General features: G+C 45.9%; 1 protein-coding gene across 22 annotated transcripts in view; it reads right to left on the bottom strand.

Moving 5' to 3' along the window:
* The window catches only part of HERC3 (HECT and RLD domain containing E3 ubiquitin protein ligase 3), a 181,203-nt gene that overhangs the window by 52,878 nt on the left and 112,923 nt on the right, over positions 1-15,402 (bottom strand). For all 22 annotated transcript variants that reach the window (XR_014813393.1, XR_014813394.1, XR_014813395.1 and 19 more), the window contains 7 exons: positions 14,479-14,609; positions 13,237-13,397; positions 11,020-11,096; positions 6,246-6,370; positions 3,832-3,891; positions 1,131-1,242; positions 348-537 (listed from right to left, as the gene is read on the bottom strand). Coding sequence is in view for 17 of the 22 variants with exons in the window: in XM_084973455.1 (XP_084829581.1) it covers positions 348-537; positions 1,131-1,242; positions 3,832-3,891; positions 6,246-6,370; positions 11,020-11,096; positions 13,237-13,397; positions 14,479-14,609 (856 nt within the window). In the remaining 5 variants the exon portion in view is untranslated. The remainder of the gene's footprint in view (positions 1-347; positions 538-1,130; positions 1,243-3,831; positions 3,892-6,245; positions 6,371-11,019; positions 11,097-13,236; positions 13,398-14,478; positions 14,610-15,402) is intronic.

Raw genomic sequence — 15,402 nt, forward strand, 5'->3', positions numbered from 1 at the left:
CGGTGTAGCCGAAAGGCCAACAGATGGACACTTGTTTTTGAGGCACTCTTAACTCTTAGCAAGTAGAGGAGGAGAAAAAAAATAATGTCAACTAACCTCACTCTGTGACTATTTAAAAACCCAGGTTACTGGGGCCTGAGTCATTTCCACTAACCTAAATAATGGTTCGACTTGTTTACATTGCAAATGTGGCTAGTTAGACACTAACAGCAAAGAAAGAAACGTTTCCATGCTAAGGATATTAAATGGCAACATAGGGATTCTTGGATCTCAGCCCACCGAGAGCCAAAGATCACACCAAAAAAGAAGCAGCACAAAACCTCCGATGTCAAGTAGGGGAAATTCACCTAAGACTTTGCTGGGGTTTGTATCCAGACGCAGAATGGCCATAGCCAGGGGGATAGTCAGCGTTATGTAATACTTGGAATCCTGGAGCAGGGGAAACTCCGGGAGTATCAAGTAGATTCGCATGGCTTCGACATCTGGCGGCGAACTCGACAACTGAGGAATCAGGCAGCTTTCAAAGCTATTTAAGATCTGCAGGAGAGAAAAGAGTATTGAGAAGTTCAGACGCTGCTGAAACCTAGTCATCTGATCTCTAAATTCAGAAACAACTGGAGGGACTCCCAATTCTCATTCATTCAGGAGGTCACTCGGGGGCCTCTACGAGCCAAGGGCTGGTCTGGGCACTGAGGATACATCAGAGAAAAGACAACACAGGGCGTTCTCGCTGTGGCTCAGCGGAAAGGAATCTGACTAGCATCCATGAGGACGCAGGTTCTATCCCTGGCCTCGCTCCGTGGGTTAAGGATCCGGCATTGCCGTGAGCTGTGGTGTCTACACATGCAGGTCAAAGACATGGCTCGGATCCTGTGTCGCTGTGGCTATGGCGTAGGCCATCGGCTACAGCTCGGATTCGACCCTACCCTGGGAACCTCCAAATCTGCAGATGTGGCCCTAAGACCAAAAAAAGGAAAAGAAAAAACAAAGATCCCTGCCCCAGGCAGATCTTACACTCTGGAGTCACATTTCCTTAGAAAAATTTAAACCAAATATAACGTATGTCATCAGGGCATAAAAATGCAAAAATGCATTTTGAAGCATGCGCTTTGTAGATGTAAACAACTCACCTGTTCCAGAATCACGGAGTGCTGAGAGTTCATTAACTTCTCAAATAACACTCGAGTTGAGTTCAGGTCAATCCCAGGGATTTTGGGACTTGTTTTAAAATGCTCATCAATTCTAAACAAACCAAAGCAAACCAAAATGTGTAATAAAAGAAAAACCAAGCCAACACGCTGATAGGAAGTATCAACAGGCAAACCCAACAGTTTGCACACACTGATCAGATGTAAATTTGACCTGGTAGACAAGATGCACACAGACACTAACTCGGGGGAAGCCTGACAGGCTACATCTCCCTGGAATCTCTTCTTCAAGGTGACCTTAACGTCTTCAAGCCTTTTTTCCTTCAAGTCAAAGTACAAGGATCATCCCCTCCATTTCGGGTTGTCTTGAAGCTTCTAAGCAGAGGGTTATGTCCCTGCTTCCCTCTCGCATTTTGTGGCCTCTTTCTGTCACTGTGCTATGCGGACCTAGACGCAGATGCTGTGTCTGGGCGCAGCGAACATCCCCTGTGCAAACCAGCCCACTTAGCAACAAATGCCAGGTTTAAAGCCAGTTATCTCTCTAAAAAAATCAGAACTACAACAAATGCAAAGTTAATCTCTCTCTCGGTTAACACAAGGGATATAATTATTTTCATTCAAGGACTAATTTCACAGCTATTGTTTTTAGCGTCCTAGTTAATAATCATTTTTCTAACCTTAAATAAAGTCTTAGCCTTTGACAGACTCAGAGAACGTCTCTCTTAAATTCCCACTCTTGAACACAGCACATCCAGTAATTACAAAAGAACTATCTGTTGTAATTACTATCTGTTGTAATTATTATCTATTTGCAAAACAGGCTTCTGCTTATGTGTAAGAGACATATTCAGATAGTTTTAATATACCTGACAGCAATGTTATAACTTATAAAAACAGAGGCAGCGTTTCTAACATTTAAAAAAAAATCATAATTATATGTACTGGAACCCAAATAGCCAAATCAAGAAGAAATACTTGGGCTTTCTTTGGTGGATCTTTTGCTGCTATCACTCTAAAGATAAATTTGCCCGAAACATAGAAATTAGTTCTGATGTCCCAGATGTAACCTTCCTTATGCTTATAAGTACCTTCTTTCTGCTATGCTGTTAAGAAAAAACAAAATACTTTGTCTCATGTATTTTTGCTTTGTTAAACTGGTCTTCGTTTTCACTGGTTTCCCATGAAGTAGTCTGCGTAAAGCTGGAGCGGGATTTCTGAAATAGCACAAAAGTCCGTTTTTTTAAAAAAAGGTTTTGAGATTCTGCTGTATAGCACATGGACCTAAATCCCATCACTTGCGATGGAACATGATGGAGGGTAATGAATGTGAGAAAGTGTGTGTGTGTGTGTGTGTGTGTGATTGACTGGGTCACTTTGCTGTACAGCAGAAATTGACAGAACACTATAAATCAACTATAATAAAAAATTTTTTTAAAATAAGAGGTTTTACTCACAAATCTATAAACTCCGTGACACCCAGGATGGATAACCTCCCAAATCTGACCAAGAGTCCTTCTCCACTTTCATAAAAGCTGTCCTTCTAGAGCACCGTTTCTCTACCTTGGGACTACTGACTGGGCGGCAGGTTAATTCTTTGCTGGGTGGTGGGTTTGTGAGATGCTCAGCAGCACACCTGACCTCTGCCCACGAAGCGCCAGCAGTACACTCTCCGCCACGGTAACAATCAAAAACGTCACCGAATGCCTGTCCCCTGGGAAGCACAGCCAGCCTCGCTGAGAACCACTGCTCTAAAAGACCAACATCGGCACAAGACAGAGTATTTCTCCCTGGAGGAAAAGGCTGAGTATTGGCTCTGAAAGGAACTGGATGAGCTCACGTCGGCTGCCCCGGTGACACAAGAGAATGACTTTGCAATCTCTAACTGCAACCGAACGGGAGAGTCTGAAGCGACCTCAGGCTGAACCCAGTTCGGGACAGAATTTAGGGCAGGGGGAATGGGCAGGATGGGATTCACCCAGAACCAAAGGCTCAGTCTTTGGGGGAATTCATGCACCTTGTTTACTGGCAGGAAAAGGATGGGGTCAGGGACCTGGGACCATCGAAGATCAAAACCCATGACAAGACCCTTCAGCTGCAGCAAGTTCCTTGCAGAAGGGAGAAGATTCCTATAGAAGGGAGAAGCCCTAGCAAAGAAACATCTATTTACTCCCTGGGGGTTCAGACCAAATGTCATCTCCTGGTGGGCAGAGCTGGCCCGGAGTCCAACGAGTCCCTGAAGCTCCTTGCAGCTTTCCCTAAATTCACCCTTTCTGAGAAAAGGAAAAAAAAAACTATGGGAAAGGAAACCAGAGAAACCAAGAAGATTTATGGAACTAAGAATTTAAGAACAAACACCATCCACGTGGTGGGGGTAACACTTTAGAATACCCCCCCCCCAAATCCTACTTTTGAAATTGCACCAACCCTTTCGAGATACTGTCTCTCTCCTCAGTCATCTGCTTCTCTGCCAACCAGGCATGAATCGGCATTGCCCTTCCTGACGTCCTCTCACTCATCATCATTTGGATCCAGTTTTTTGCACACATCATCAGCTTAGCCACTGAATTAAGGCCAACCCCCCCCCCGCCCCCATCAAAGAGAAGAGGCGTCTCTCCCGGCCTTTGCTGAGTAAGTATCTGCATCACACGTGGGTATTTTTTTTAAGACTCTCTAAGTCACTTACTTTTTCTCGAGAAAACTTCCATTCCAGCAGGCTGCAGAAGATAATATCTGAACAACACCACTGCTCAGAAAAGAAAAAGGGAGGGGAGGCTTTAATACTTACAAATAAATGGTTAATTAAGCATCAGCAAAAGATTAGTCATCTACTTCATTAACAGCTGCTCTTTCTCACCTGGGTGAAGCCTTGGAAAAGGTACATTTGCTTAGAGAGATACTGTTCGCATCTCAAAATGGACCAGAACTTAAGCTTCATGACATAAGTCATGTTAAAATAAAAAAAAAAGAGGATCAAAGCTACCAAAAGAAAATTCTTGGGCCTAATAATGATCTCGAACTTTCCTCTCCCAGCAACCATCTAAGACATACCCCCCTCACCCCCAAACACCAACACAAAATAAAACCAACAGAAAGAGAAGCTAAGCTCTTGTTAACGAAAAAACACAAAGTATCTTTGCGAATGGATCACTGAACAAACATTTCCTTCTTTTTTTCTTTTCTTTTTTCTTTTTTTTGCCCTTCTGAGGAAGAAACTAAAAAAAATGAAGTGTGTATTCCTATGACCTAGCTGACCCAGGGTCTGGGAAAAACAGCTAGTTTCTGAGGGTCCGAGTGAAGCTGGAGGGAGAAGGAAATGAGAAGGAACAAAACAAACAGAGGGTGTGGAGGGGGTCCCAGGAACTTGGGTTACTCACAGAATCTGGGCAGGAAGATCTTAGGGATCAGCCCTTAGGGCCCTTTGTCACGTAAATAAGAAAACTGAGACCTCCTAGAGTGTCAAGGTCGCAGCAAGGGCAATTTCACTCTCCCCACCTTCCTGGGGTTGGTGGGGTGGGTGAGCCAGTCCCCCGCTCCCTCTTCCCTGCCAACTTCCAGCCTGAATCCCCAAAGGGCCACCAAAAGCTCAGCCTGAATCCCCAAAGGGCCACCAAAGCTTAGGGTGACTCTGGGGACCACGGTGGAGGTGCCCTGGGGCATCCCCAGTCATCCCGCACTCAAAAATTCACTACCTGGTGTGGCCAAAGCTCCCCCCCCACCCCCATCATAAGGCAAGATGTTTTATACACGTTTCTAGAACGACCACCACCCAGTTCACAGAGCATGATTCTCTGATTGCCAGCAATTAGACTCCAGAAAAATGGCAACTGTGAGGAAAGCCAAGTGTGTAAAACTATCAGAAAAAAAAAAAAAACTATTTTAGGAATAAAATAGGAGTTGCCGTCATGGCTCAGTGGAAACGAATCTGACTAGCATCCACGAGGATGAAGGTTTGATCCCTGGCCTCGCTCGGTGGGTTAAGGATCCAGCATTGCTGTGAGCTGTGGTGTAGGTCACAGACACGGCTTGGAGCCCATGTTGCTGGCGGCTGAAGCTCCGATTTGACCCCTAGCCTGGGAACCTACGTATGCCAAGGGAACGGCCCTAAAAAGACAAAAATAAAAACAAAAATTAGCTGAAAGTCCTCAATCCTTTTTTTTTTTTTTTGGAGTTATTTTTTTTGTTTCTTCTTTGGCCACCCTGTTGCATATGAAAATCCAGGGATCAGATCTGAGCCACAATTTTGACCTATGGTGCACCTGTGGCAATGCCAGATCTTTAACCCACTACACCAGGCCAGGGACCGAACCTGCATTCCTAGGACTGCACAGACGCCACCAACCCCACTGCACCATAGCGGGAGCCCCTACAATCCTTTAACTATACCTTTTTCTCTACTTGGCAATGAACTACTATTTTAACTAATGATTTTGAATGTGAAAATGCTAGAAATTACTCAGACGAGGTAAAATAAGAGTTCATCTTAGATTTGTGATGCTTTGGAATATGTACAGGAAGAAACTCTTGGGATTAAGCAATAACTACACTGAGCTTTCTAAGCAGAAAGGCCAGGTCAGGCCTTCAGCCAGTCGGGATTTTTAAGACCTAAGTGAGGCAGGTCAGCCTGTGCACTGGGTGAGAAAATGCGGAAACAGCCCATCATGTTACTTGGAGCTAAGAACACTAAACCCTGAATAAATATGTGCCCAAAAATGATTTCTGAAAATGTAAAATTCGGAGTTCCCCTTGTGGGACAGTGGAAACGAATTCGACCAGCATCCATGAGGACACAGGTACAATCCCTGGCCTCGCTCACTGGGGCGGGGATTGGGTGTTGCTGTGAGCTGTGGTGTACGTTGCAGATGCGGTTCGGATCCCACGTGGCTGCGGCTCTGGTGCAGGCCAGCAGCTGTAGCTCCGATGTGACCCCTAGCCTGGGAACTTCCATAAGCCTTGGGTACAGCCTTAAAAAACAAAGAAAAAAAAAAAAGGTGAAAATTCCATTTATATTCACACTCTTAATATGGAAGTGGGGAAAACCCCGAAGCTACGAAGTTCCAATATACTTTGGGAAGAAAATGAAAATGAGCAACCACGTACTTGATGGTATTGGCATTGTTGTGTTCTGCGAGTTTTTGTCTCCAAACCGCTATGGTTTCATCATTTATTAAACTGGTGTAATGTGCTTGATTCATTGTCCTGAAGTCAACAGCAGGAGAAGAATTCTGGGGGATTAAATACAACGGTAGAAGAGAAATTACGCAAGAGCAGGGGTCTTTCCTCCTCTCCCTCTCCCCACACATGCCCGACTCTGTCTTTCACTTACGGACAGGAGCTGGGGCACACTGCCCAGATGCTCCGTGCCCTTCAGAACAGAGGCACCCCCAGCCCTAGCCCCAGCTGTGCTGCCCTCAGGAGCTGCTCTGGGCAATAGGTGGGCGGAGGTGTGGTACCCAGGCCTGGAGCCCTGGCCTCCCAACGTCAGAGCTCCATTCCCTGGGGTTGGCTGAGGCCTCTGCTACACTGAACAGCTGTTCAGCTTCTCCCCCTGCCCAGTCCTGCCTCCTGCACCCCTTAGGCAATACTGCTCTGGAGCATGCTCCCTCCAAAAATTTCTGAATGTAAGTCTCTGGCTCAGAGTCTGTTTGCCAGAGAAACCAAACCATTGTAACTTTTCCAGATTTCTTTCCCCTCTGCTTTGAATCATAACAATAGGAATTTTTGGTGGGGGAGTTCCTGCTGTGGCTCAGCAGGTTAAGAATCCAACTGAGTGTTCATGAGGCTGTGAGTTGGATCCCTGGCCTCGTTCAATAGGTGAAGGATTCCACGTTGCCTTAAGCTGCGGTGTAGGTTGCAGATATGGCTCAGATCCCACACTGCTGTGGCTGTGGCAGAGGCCAGCAGCTCCAATCTGACTCCTATCCAGGGAACTTCCATATGCTGCAAATGTGGCCATTAAAAAAAAAATTTTTTTTTAAGGGATTTTAAAATTTTTTTGGCCACGCCTTCAGCACCCAGACACTTCCTGGGCCAGGGATCAAACCCAAGCCACAGTAGTGACAATGCTGAATCATTAACCACCAGGCCACCAAGAAACTCTAAGGCTTTTAAACTACTAATTATCTGCCATAACTGTTCATGGAACTCCAACAAAATGTACCACACAAGTCAGAGTTCAGATATAACCTGTATTGCAAATCATCTATGAAAACTTAATGCCTCTTAATTTCTTGCTCAGAGAATACAGCTACAAACTTATAAGAAAGGTGACAAAAAGGACATGTAAAATTGGCCGTGAGAATCTCAAATGTTGCCCAGCAATGTACCGTATGTCCTTTTTTCAGTGAGATTTTTAAAAATAAAACTATACGTGCACTTTAATTTCCTAAAATTGCTCTTTTTCAACTTATTTTCCCCAAATACCATTCTTGACCTAGAACTGAGAAAAAACTGAAAGTGCTTTATGCTTCCTGTACTTATTATTAGAAAAGAGGAAAAAAGTAATATTAAAGCATTAACCAGATGGTCATCTTTTTTCCTTTGTACCTGCACATAAAAACATAAGTTTCAAAATAAATTTTCTTGGTTATTTTTAAATATGTACTAGGGAAGTCAGGTACAGCATGATAAATATAATTAACACTGCTGTATGTTACACCTGAAAGGTGTTAAGGGAATAAATCCTAAGAGTTCTCATCACAAGGAAAAAACCTTTTTTTTTTTTCTCTACTTTTTCTCTCTTTTTACAGCCACGCCTGCAGTATACGTAAGTTCCCGAGGCCAAAGATCACATGAGAGCTGCAACTGCAACCTACGCCATAGCTTGCAGGAAGGCCAGAGTCTTAACCCACTGAGTGAGGCCAGGGATCAAACCCGCATCCTCAGAGAGACAATATCAGGTCCTTAACCCACTGAGCCACAAGAGGAACTCCCTTCAGTTTGGTGTCTACATGAGATGCTGGATGCTAAACTTACTGTGGTAGTCACTGTAAGTCAAAGCATTTTGCTGGACACCTTAAATTTACACAGTGCTATATGTCAATTACATCTCAACAAAGCTGGAAAGAGAGAAAATAAAATAAAGCACACAGGTGACTTCAACAGGCAACCAAGGTGAGAACGACTATTCTAGGAAAAGGGGGATTATGTCACTAGCAGGCTTTGAGTCAGGCAGGCAGACACCCCCCCACACACAATCCCTACTATATCCCTTCTTCAATCCTATCCAGGGAACAAGATGAAAGGAAAAGGAGGAGTTCCCGTCCTGCCTCGGCAGAAACAAATCTGATTAGTATCCACGAGGATGCAGGTTCGATCCCTGGCTCCACTCAATGGGTTAACGATCTGGCGTTGCTGTGGCTGTGGTGTAGGCTGACCGCTACAGCTCCGATTAGACCCCTAGACTGGGAACTTCCATATGCTGCAGATGCAGCCCTAAAAAGACCAAAAAAAAAAAAAAAAAAAAAAAAAAAAAAAAAAAAAAAAAGAGGAGGAAAGAAAGAAAGGAAAGGAAAAGGAGAGGCTAGGTTTTGCACTCACTGAATTGTGCAAACCTAAAAGCAAACAAGCAAAGGAGTTTTGATCGGTTGCCGCCCTCCTTCCTTCCACTCAGGCCTGGCTCTAACGAATGACCCAGCATTTTATAAAAACGGAGCCTGTCACTGCACAGGTGCTTTTTCTTAGGTCTTTAAGGGATTCTTCAAGCGTTATGGCAAAAGAATAAAGACATATCTTGATCCATCTCTATATCAGCACTTAATAGATTAAGTAAAAGTGTATGGTTTCAGTTTTTATAAGAGCAACACCTTCCTAAGTCAAATTCTATTTTTAGTTTCTTTTTTGTTAGTTTATATGTGTAAAGCATACCACTCTTACCAGTTGTTTCAACCTTTTTTTTTGTCTTTTCTAGGGCCGCACCCACAGCATGTGGAGGTTCCCAGGCTAGGGGTCCCATCGGAGCTGTAGCTGCCAGCCTACACCACAACCACAGCAACGCCAGACCTGAGCCAAGTCTTCAACCTACACCACAGCTTACGGCAACGCCAGATCCTTAACCCACTGAGCGAGACCAGGGATCGAACCCGCAACCTCATGGTTCCTAGTCGGATTCCTTAACCACTGAGCCACGGCGGGAACTCCCAGTTGTTTCAACTTTAATCTGCCCTATTTCTCCAGCAATATGCTACTTTCACTACCTTCTCAGGAATGTTCTGTATGCCAGTCCCAACAGTGTTAACTACAATAAATTTCAAATCCAACTATATACCTCAGATACCATTATTTACAAAAGGAATGAAACTAAGGTTTGTGTTGAATTTTACAGAAAAATGAAAGTTGGTCAGTCAAGCCAATTTCTTAGGGAAATGAATACTTCAAACTCTATTACTTGTGGACCTGAGGTTATTATCCTGCAGAGATTCCATGCTTTTCATATTTCCACTTCAGTGGCATCTTGAAGAAACAAAGAATTGTCTCAGTTTTCTCCAGGTTTCTCTGTGAAGCACGGAAGCTGGGCCTAAAATAGGTCTAAGGCAACAGTTCCAAATCAGCCCAGATGGCTCAACTCCACAGAACCTTCTCCAGGAACCTGACCTGGAAAATATCTACTTGTCAGTTTCAGCTGTGCAACCCGCAGCCTCAGGCTGCACCACAACCTCTTGTACCCAAATCACAGAATATGACTGGACACCAGAAGACACAAACACTGCGTGTTAAAAGATGGCAAAGTATCAGAGGAACGGGGAGCGCTTCCAGCACAGAAAGGGCTCCTTGTCCCCAGACCCGCATTTCTCCCCAGTCTCTTCCGCTTCCCCCGTCATCGCCTGCGGCCCTCCCTGCTCCTCCAGGGGGGGACAGGATGCTCGCACAACAGATGGTCGGTCCTCCCTCGGGGCTTGTTGAATCAGGGGGGAGGGAGAGGAGAGGACACATGAGCAGGGGCGGGGCTGGAAGGCAGAAACCCAAACTGTGGTGCTGATTTCAGACAGACTCCCCCGTCCCGGAAGAGGGGAAGGAGGGAAAGCTCTGCCGTAGACACCTGGCCCACATGCACGCTGACCTCCAACCCCGAAAGATCCGGGCACATTCTTCCCGGCTTGCCCACCACAGTGACGCAGGAGACTGCCTGAGGGGATCCTGGTGGGGCGCCACGAGCGGATGATAAAGACTAAGGATGTGGGAATACTGCGGCATCTCTTACATTCAGTATGTCCTCAATCACATCAAATGAGTCCGGCAAGTTCTCAAATTCCTCCAGTTTGTGGCTCCTTCACAGGGAAGGCAAGAATGGAAAGTCAAATAATCCCAAAGCAAAGCATCAACTCTCTAAGGCCTCCTGAAATCTCTCTGGGGACAAATCCATTATAAATAAATACTTTTACGTTATTGGAACTCTGGGATTACAATACCAAGAATGGAGCTCCCGTCGTGGCACAGTGGTTAACAAGGAATCCGACTAGGAACCATGAGGTTGCGGGTTCGATCCCTGGCCTTGCTCAGTGGGTTAAGGATCCGGTGTTGCCGTGAGCTGTGGTGTAGGTCGCAGACGCGGCTCGGATCCTGCGTTGCTGTGGCTCTGGCTCTGGCTGGTGGCTACAGCTCCGATTGGACCCCTAGCCTGGGAACCTCCATATGCTGTGGAAGCAGCCCTAGAAAAGGCAAAAAGACGAAAAGACAAAAAAAAAAAACAAGAAAACTACTGGCACTTCAAGGGAGCAAAAAGGAGATTACGTCAAGGTTGAGCCTGCTTATTTTAAGAAGATGAAATCGGTAGAAACACAAAGAGTGATGCTGCTCTCAGGTAACTGTTGATGCCAAGAGCTACTGGTTCCCCATCATTCCACCTGCCCCGATAACAATCAAAAGAAAACCGTACCTCATATTTGGAGCAAAGTACAAAAGTTTGGTCTCCTCCAGAGAAGATCTGCTTAACAATATGATATTTGAAGCGATCTGTCAAAAAAGAGTTTCAAGAGTATATGTTTCAACCATTAAAAGTTTTGCCTTGTTCGCCTTTTCTAAAATTCCAAAACAACGCTTCAGAGCGGCTTCCTATCCATTTTAATTACGTCAGAGACGTACGGAACTTTCTATCCTAGCTCTCTTCCCTCGACCGTTTCTACCTCAATTGCATTAAATATAGAAACCGGTATCTTCCTCTCCACCCCGCCCTCCCTCCCCCCAACCGCCCACCAGTCCGGACCTCCTTTCTGTATTTTTCATTCGAACTGTCATGCCGCTGACCTGAAACGTGAAGCAGCCACGACTATGAACCATCACCTACGCTGCGAAATCATTTGCCCTCCGAGGGGTGGACCGCAGCCCCTTCGGGACGAAGCCGCCGCAGGGCACTTCCGTGACCACTCCCTTTGTCCCCCAGCACACTGTGCCCGTGGTGACAGGTGCACCACTGCGACGCTCTTATGTCTAATCCACGGGGGGACCGTGCCCTTTCCTGCTACCACCGCGGCACACACTACGCCAGTGGCGCCTCCTGTAGCACAGGTGGAAAAGCGCTCCTGGAGCTGGGTGACCCCAGGGGGGGAACTCACCACCGCCCTCTCCCTCACAGCCCTCCTCCTGGCGAACCCCAAATCTTCCTTAACACAGCTCAAATGTCCTCTAACCCGAATACTCCCTGAGGCCTTCCTCCGTGCTCCCACCTTCCCATGAGGGTTCCTAAACCCACAGCATTTACGGAGGAAATGCAAATTTACCCACGTATGTTATAAAGTCATATTGGCAAACATCCAAGCGCAAATGTAAGATCACAGACGTTATGCTATCATTAAACTGAAGAATGCGGCCGCTTCAAACTAACCTATAAAATAGTTGAGTTTTTAAAAGTGGTGTACTTCTGAAATACATGCATTCCCAACATGAGCACAATGCCTTAGAGCAAAAGAAACCCACAAATGATACGAGGCTAGCAAGCCATTCTTCCACTTTGGAGAACCTCACCAAAACAGAATCTTGTTTATTTTATAGTTCAAATTCCACTATGCTTTTAGAGGCTTATATATTCATTCCATAAATATTTACTGAGTGGGACGTTGTGCCAGGCCCTGTGCTATATGCCAGGTTCACCAGGAGCACCAGACTCAGTCCCTAGACTTAAGTTTCTTACAACCCAGGAGGGAGCTTATGACTGTTAAACTAAAACTCTGATCAAGTCATGTGTGTCATTCACGGTCTTCAAAATCAACACTTTATTAAATCCCACTTGTTTTTAATGACTCTCCAGCTCCATTTAAGCTTCGGGATTTGTTATTTCAAGTCACTCTTACTGAATGAGGGCCTTATTCTGATTTCCAATGAAATGAACACTGTGCTATTTAGCTATGTTTGAAAAAGAAAAAAAAAAAAGGCATGAAAAGAGATCATGTTACGACCAAAATCACAATCACAAAGGGAAGGTGACACACTAAAAGCACAGGCGTGAAGACCCACAGATACAGAGAACAAACTAGTGGTTTCCAGAAGGGGCGGGGCAGGAAGAGGGGACAGAGGGTGCAGAGTGGGAGGTACAAGCCATTGGGTGTAAGACAGGCCACAGGGATGTAACGCACAGCACAGGGAATAGAGCCAACGGAGTGCAAGTGTTAAAAACCGCATAAAAATCTTAAAAATGAAAAAAAAGAGCACAGACTTTAGAATGAGGCAGACCTGGGTTTAAACCTGCCCCCATCATCTACAGTGTCTTGGGCAAGTTACTTAACGTCCTTAAGACTCCGTTTCCTCATCTCCAACATGGGCATAATACCCATTGTTCTCAAGGTGGTATTCAGGGCTGAGCCCAGTCATGGACCTTGGCTAAGCGTCCAATAAACATGACCTTCCATTATCAGCAACAGTAACGAATAACATGTATTCAGCATCGTCAAGATCCTAGGGCCAATTTTTGCCTTGTCCTCCAGAATCTCAACCAGAGAGCCACGTGCACAGGAAGGGCTCAAATGCTTGTTGATGGACGTTCAACGCCTCCTACTCATTCCCTCCAAAAGACCTCAAGGTAAAGAGTAAACACATGCTCTACAAACAACTGTGTTCAGCAGTTAAAACACCATTAAATTCCAACGGAAAGCACCCTTACCAGCTCTGGCTGAAAGCTGGCCACTGTGGGCAGCCCAGTAACCCTTCACAGGAGATGGGCACTTCACGTTACAAGTGTGTCCAGTTCCCAGTTGACCTCTTGCTCCACAGCCGAATGCATAGATGAGTCCAGAAGAAGGCACGAAGGCTAGAGTGTGTTGTCTGGGGAAGCAATGGGGATGAGCTCACCAGCACTGTTTCTCCTGATCTGAATGAACACACGTCCCGATGCTGACTGCGAACTTCCACGTGCGAGCGGCAGTTCCTAGGGGGCACCGCGAGAAACCCACCCTCTCGGGTTGACACGTGCCTGTGTTTGTCGTGCTGGCCCTTCCTGACACCCTCCTTCGCCGAGAACCTAGGTCACAGGGAGGACGGCAAGACCCGGAAAGGGTGAAGGGCCTGCTGCCCTTGGATGGGTAGGAAGAGGCAGGGCGGACCAGGAAAACGTCCAAGAAACTCTCTCACGTTCCTTTTTTTTTTTTTTTTTTGTCTTTTTGCCTTTTCTAGGGCCGCACTCGCGGCATAGGGAGGTTCTCGAATCAGAGCTGTAGCCACCAGCCTACATCACAGCCACAGCAACTCGGGATCCGAGCCGAGTCTGCGACCTACACCACAGCTCATGGCAACGCCGGACCCTTAACCCACGGAGCGAGGCCAGGGATGGAACCCACCACCTCATGGTTCCTAGTCGGACTCCTTAACCACTGCGCCACGATGGGAACTCCTCACTTTCCTGTCTTCATGTCTCGCCCACATCACACTAATCCTCTTTGCTTTTTAGGGCTGCACCTGCGGCAAATGGAAGTTCCCTGGCTTGGGGTCTCATCAGAGCTACAGCTGCCAGCCTACGCCAGAGCCACAGCCATGCGGGATCCGAGCCACGTCTGTGACCTACACCACAGCTACCAGAAACTCCTGATCCTCAACCCACTGAGCGAGGCCAGGGATTGAACCCACATCCTCATGGATATTAGTCAGGCTTGTTAGCACTAAGCCACAATGGGAACGTCCTGCTACGCTTTATCCCCAAAGAAGCACACTGCTCCGTGTTGCTCTGCTTCTCTGACACTCTCCCTTGCCACGCCTTGCTCAGATCTGAATCTCTCCACTTTCACCGTAGGTGTACATGCAGGTAACATTTCTTAAAATGATGGTGGTTACGTTCAATGGCATTCTCCAGCACGACAACAACAAGACCCATTTCTGGGTCTTAAGAGATGCAAGCATGAGGGGCACTCACCTGCCACAAGCAATCTGAGTGACTTCACTGCCCATCAGCTCCAGAACTCTTCTCGGATTCACCTCATCGTTCATGGAATCATGGCCAAGTTGCCCGCAGGAACCAGCACCAAAGGTAAACACACCTCCACTCTAGCAAGGAACAAACGCCACATGAGTGCACTGCAGCTCTGAGCCTGGGGACACCCTCTAAGCTCTGTATACAAAGTTCCTATCACAAGGGTCTGTATACAAACACGACGCTCACTCGATACTTAGGCCAACCGTTTCTTTGGAAGGTTCATTAAATAGAAAAATAATAAAAACGAACTTAAGACCACATCTTTACCAAAGACATCACTCTCAAGGGCAGAGGTGTCATCTATAAATTCTGAAAGTTGTTTAATAAAAGTACAACGATGTATTAACAAGAAAGAAAACAAAAGAAGGAGATAAAGGCAGGTGAAATGAGATGATTTTGCATGATCCTGCATCTATAAGAAATCGAATGCTCCAGATTCCTTGATAAGTAAGACTTTTCTACAGCTGTACTTGTACAAATGCATTTTATTAAAGTGCATCTATAACTGCATTTGTCTGACATGAAAATACCTTTTCATTCTCTCCAGATGTGCTTCATTTGGAAGCAAAAGAAACAGGGTGACAACTGAAAAACATTAATTACGCTGCTCTTTCTCTTTTTACATATATTTAAATGGCTTGTTTTAAAGGAACACAGACTACCACTGTATACATTTTAAGGTTATATATATTGAGCTATTTTTCAACACTGCTCTAAAAGACCCTCTCGGGAGTTGCCTTCGTCGCTCAGCGGCTAACACAAACCTGACCAGGATCCATGAGGATGTGGGTTTGATCCCTGGCCTCACACAGTGGGTCAGTGACCTGGCATTGCCAGGAGCTGTGGTGTGGGTTGCACACTAGG

Source organism: Sus scrofa, chromosome 8, assembly GCF_054392235.1.
Source record: "Sus scrofa isolate SSC_HxYL_T2T_F1_AM1 chromosome 8, Sscrofa_HxYL_maternal_Yorkshire_Landrace_v2.0, whole genome shotgun sequence".
Classification (NCBI taxonomy): Eukaryota; Metazoa; Chordata; class Mammalia; order Artiodactyla; family Suidae; genus Sus; species Sus scrofa.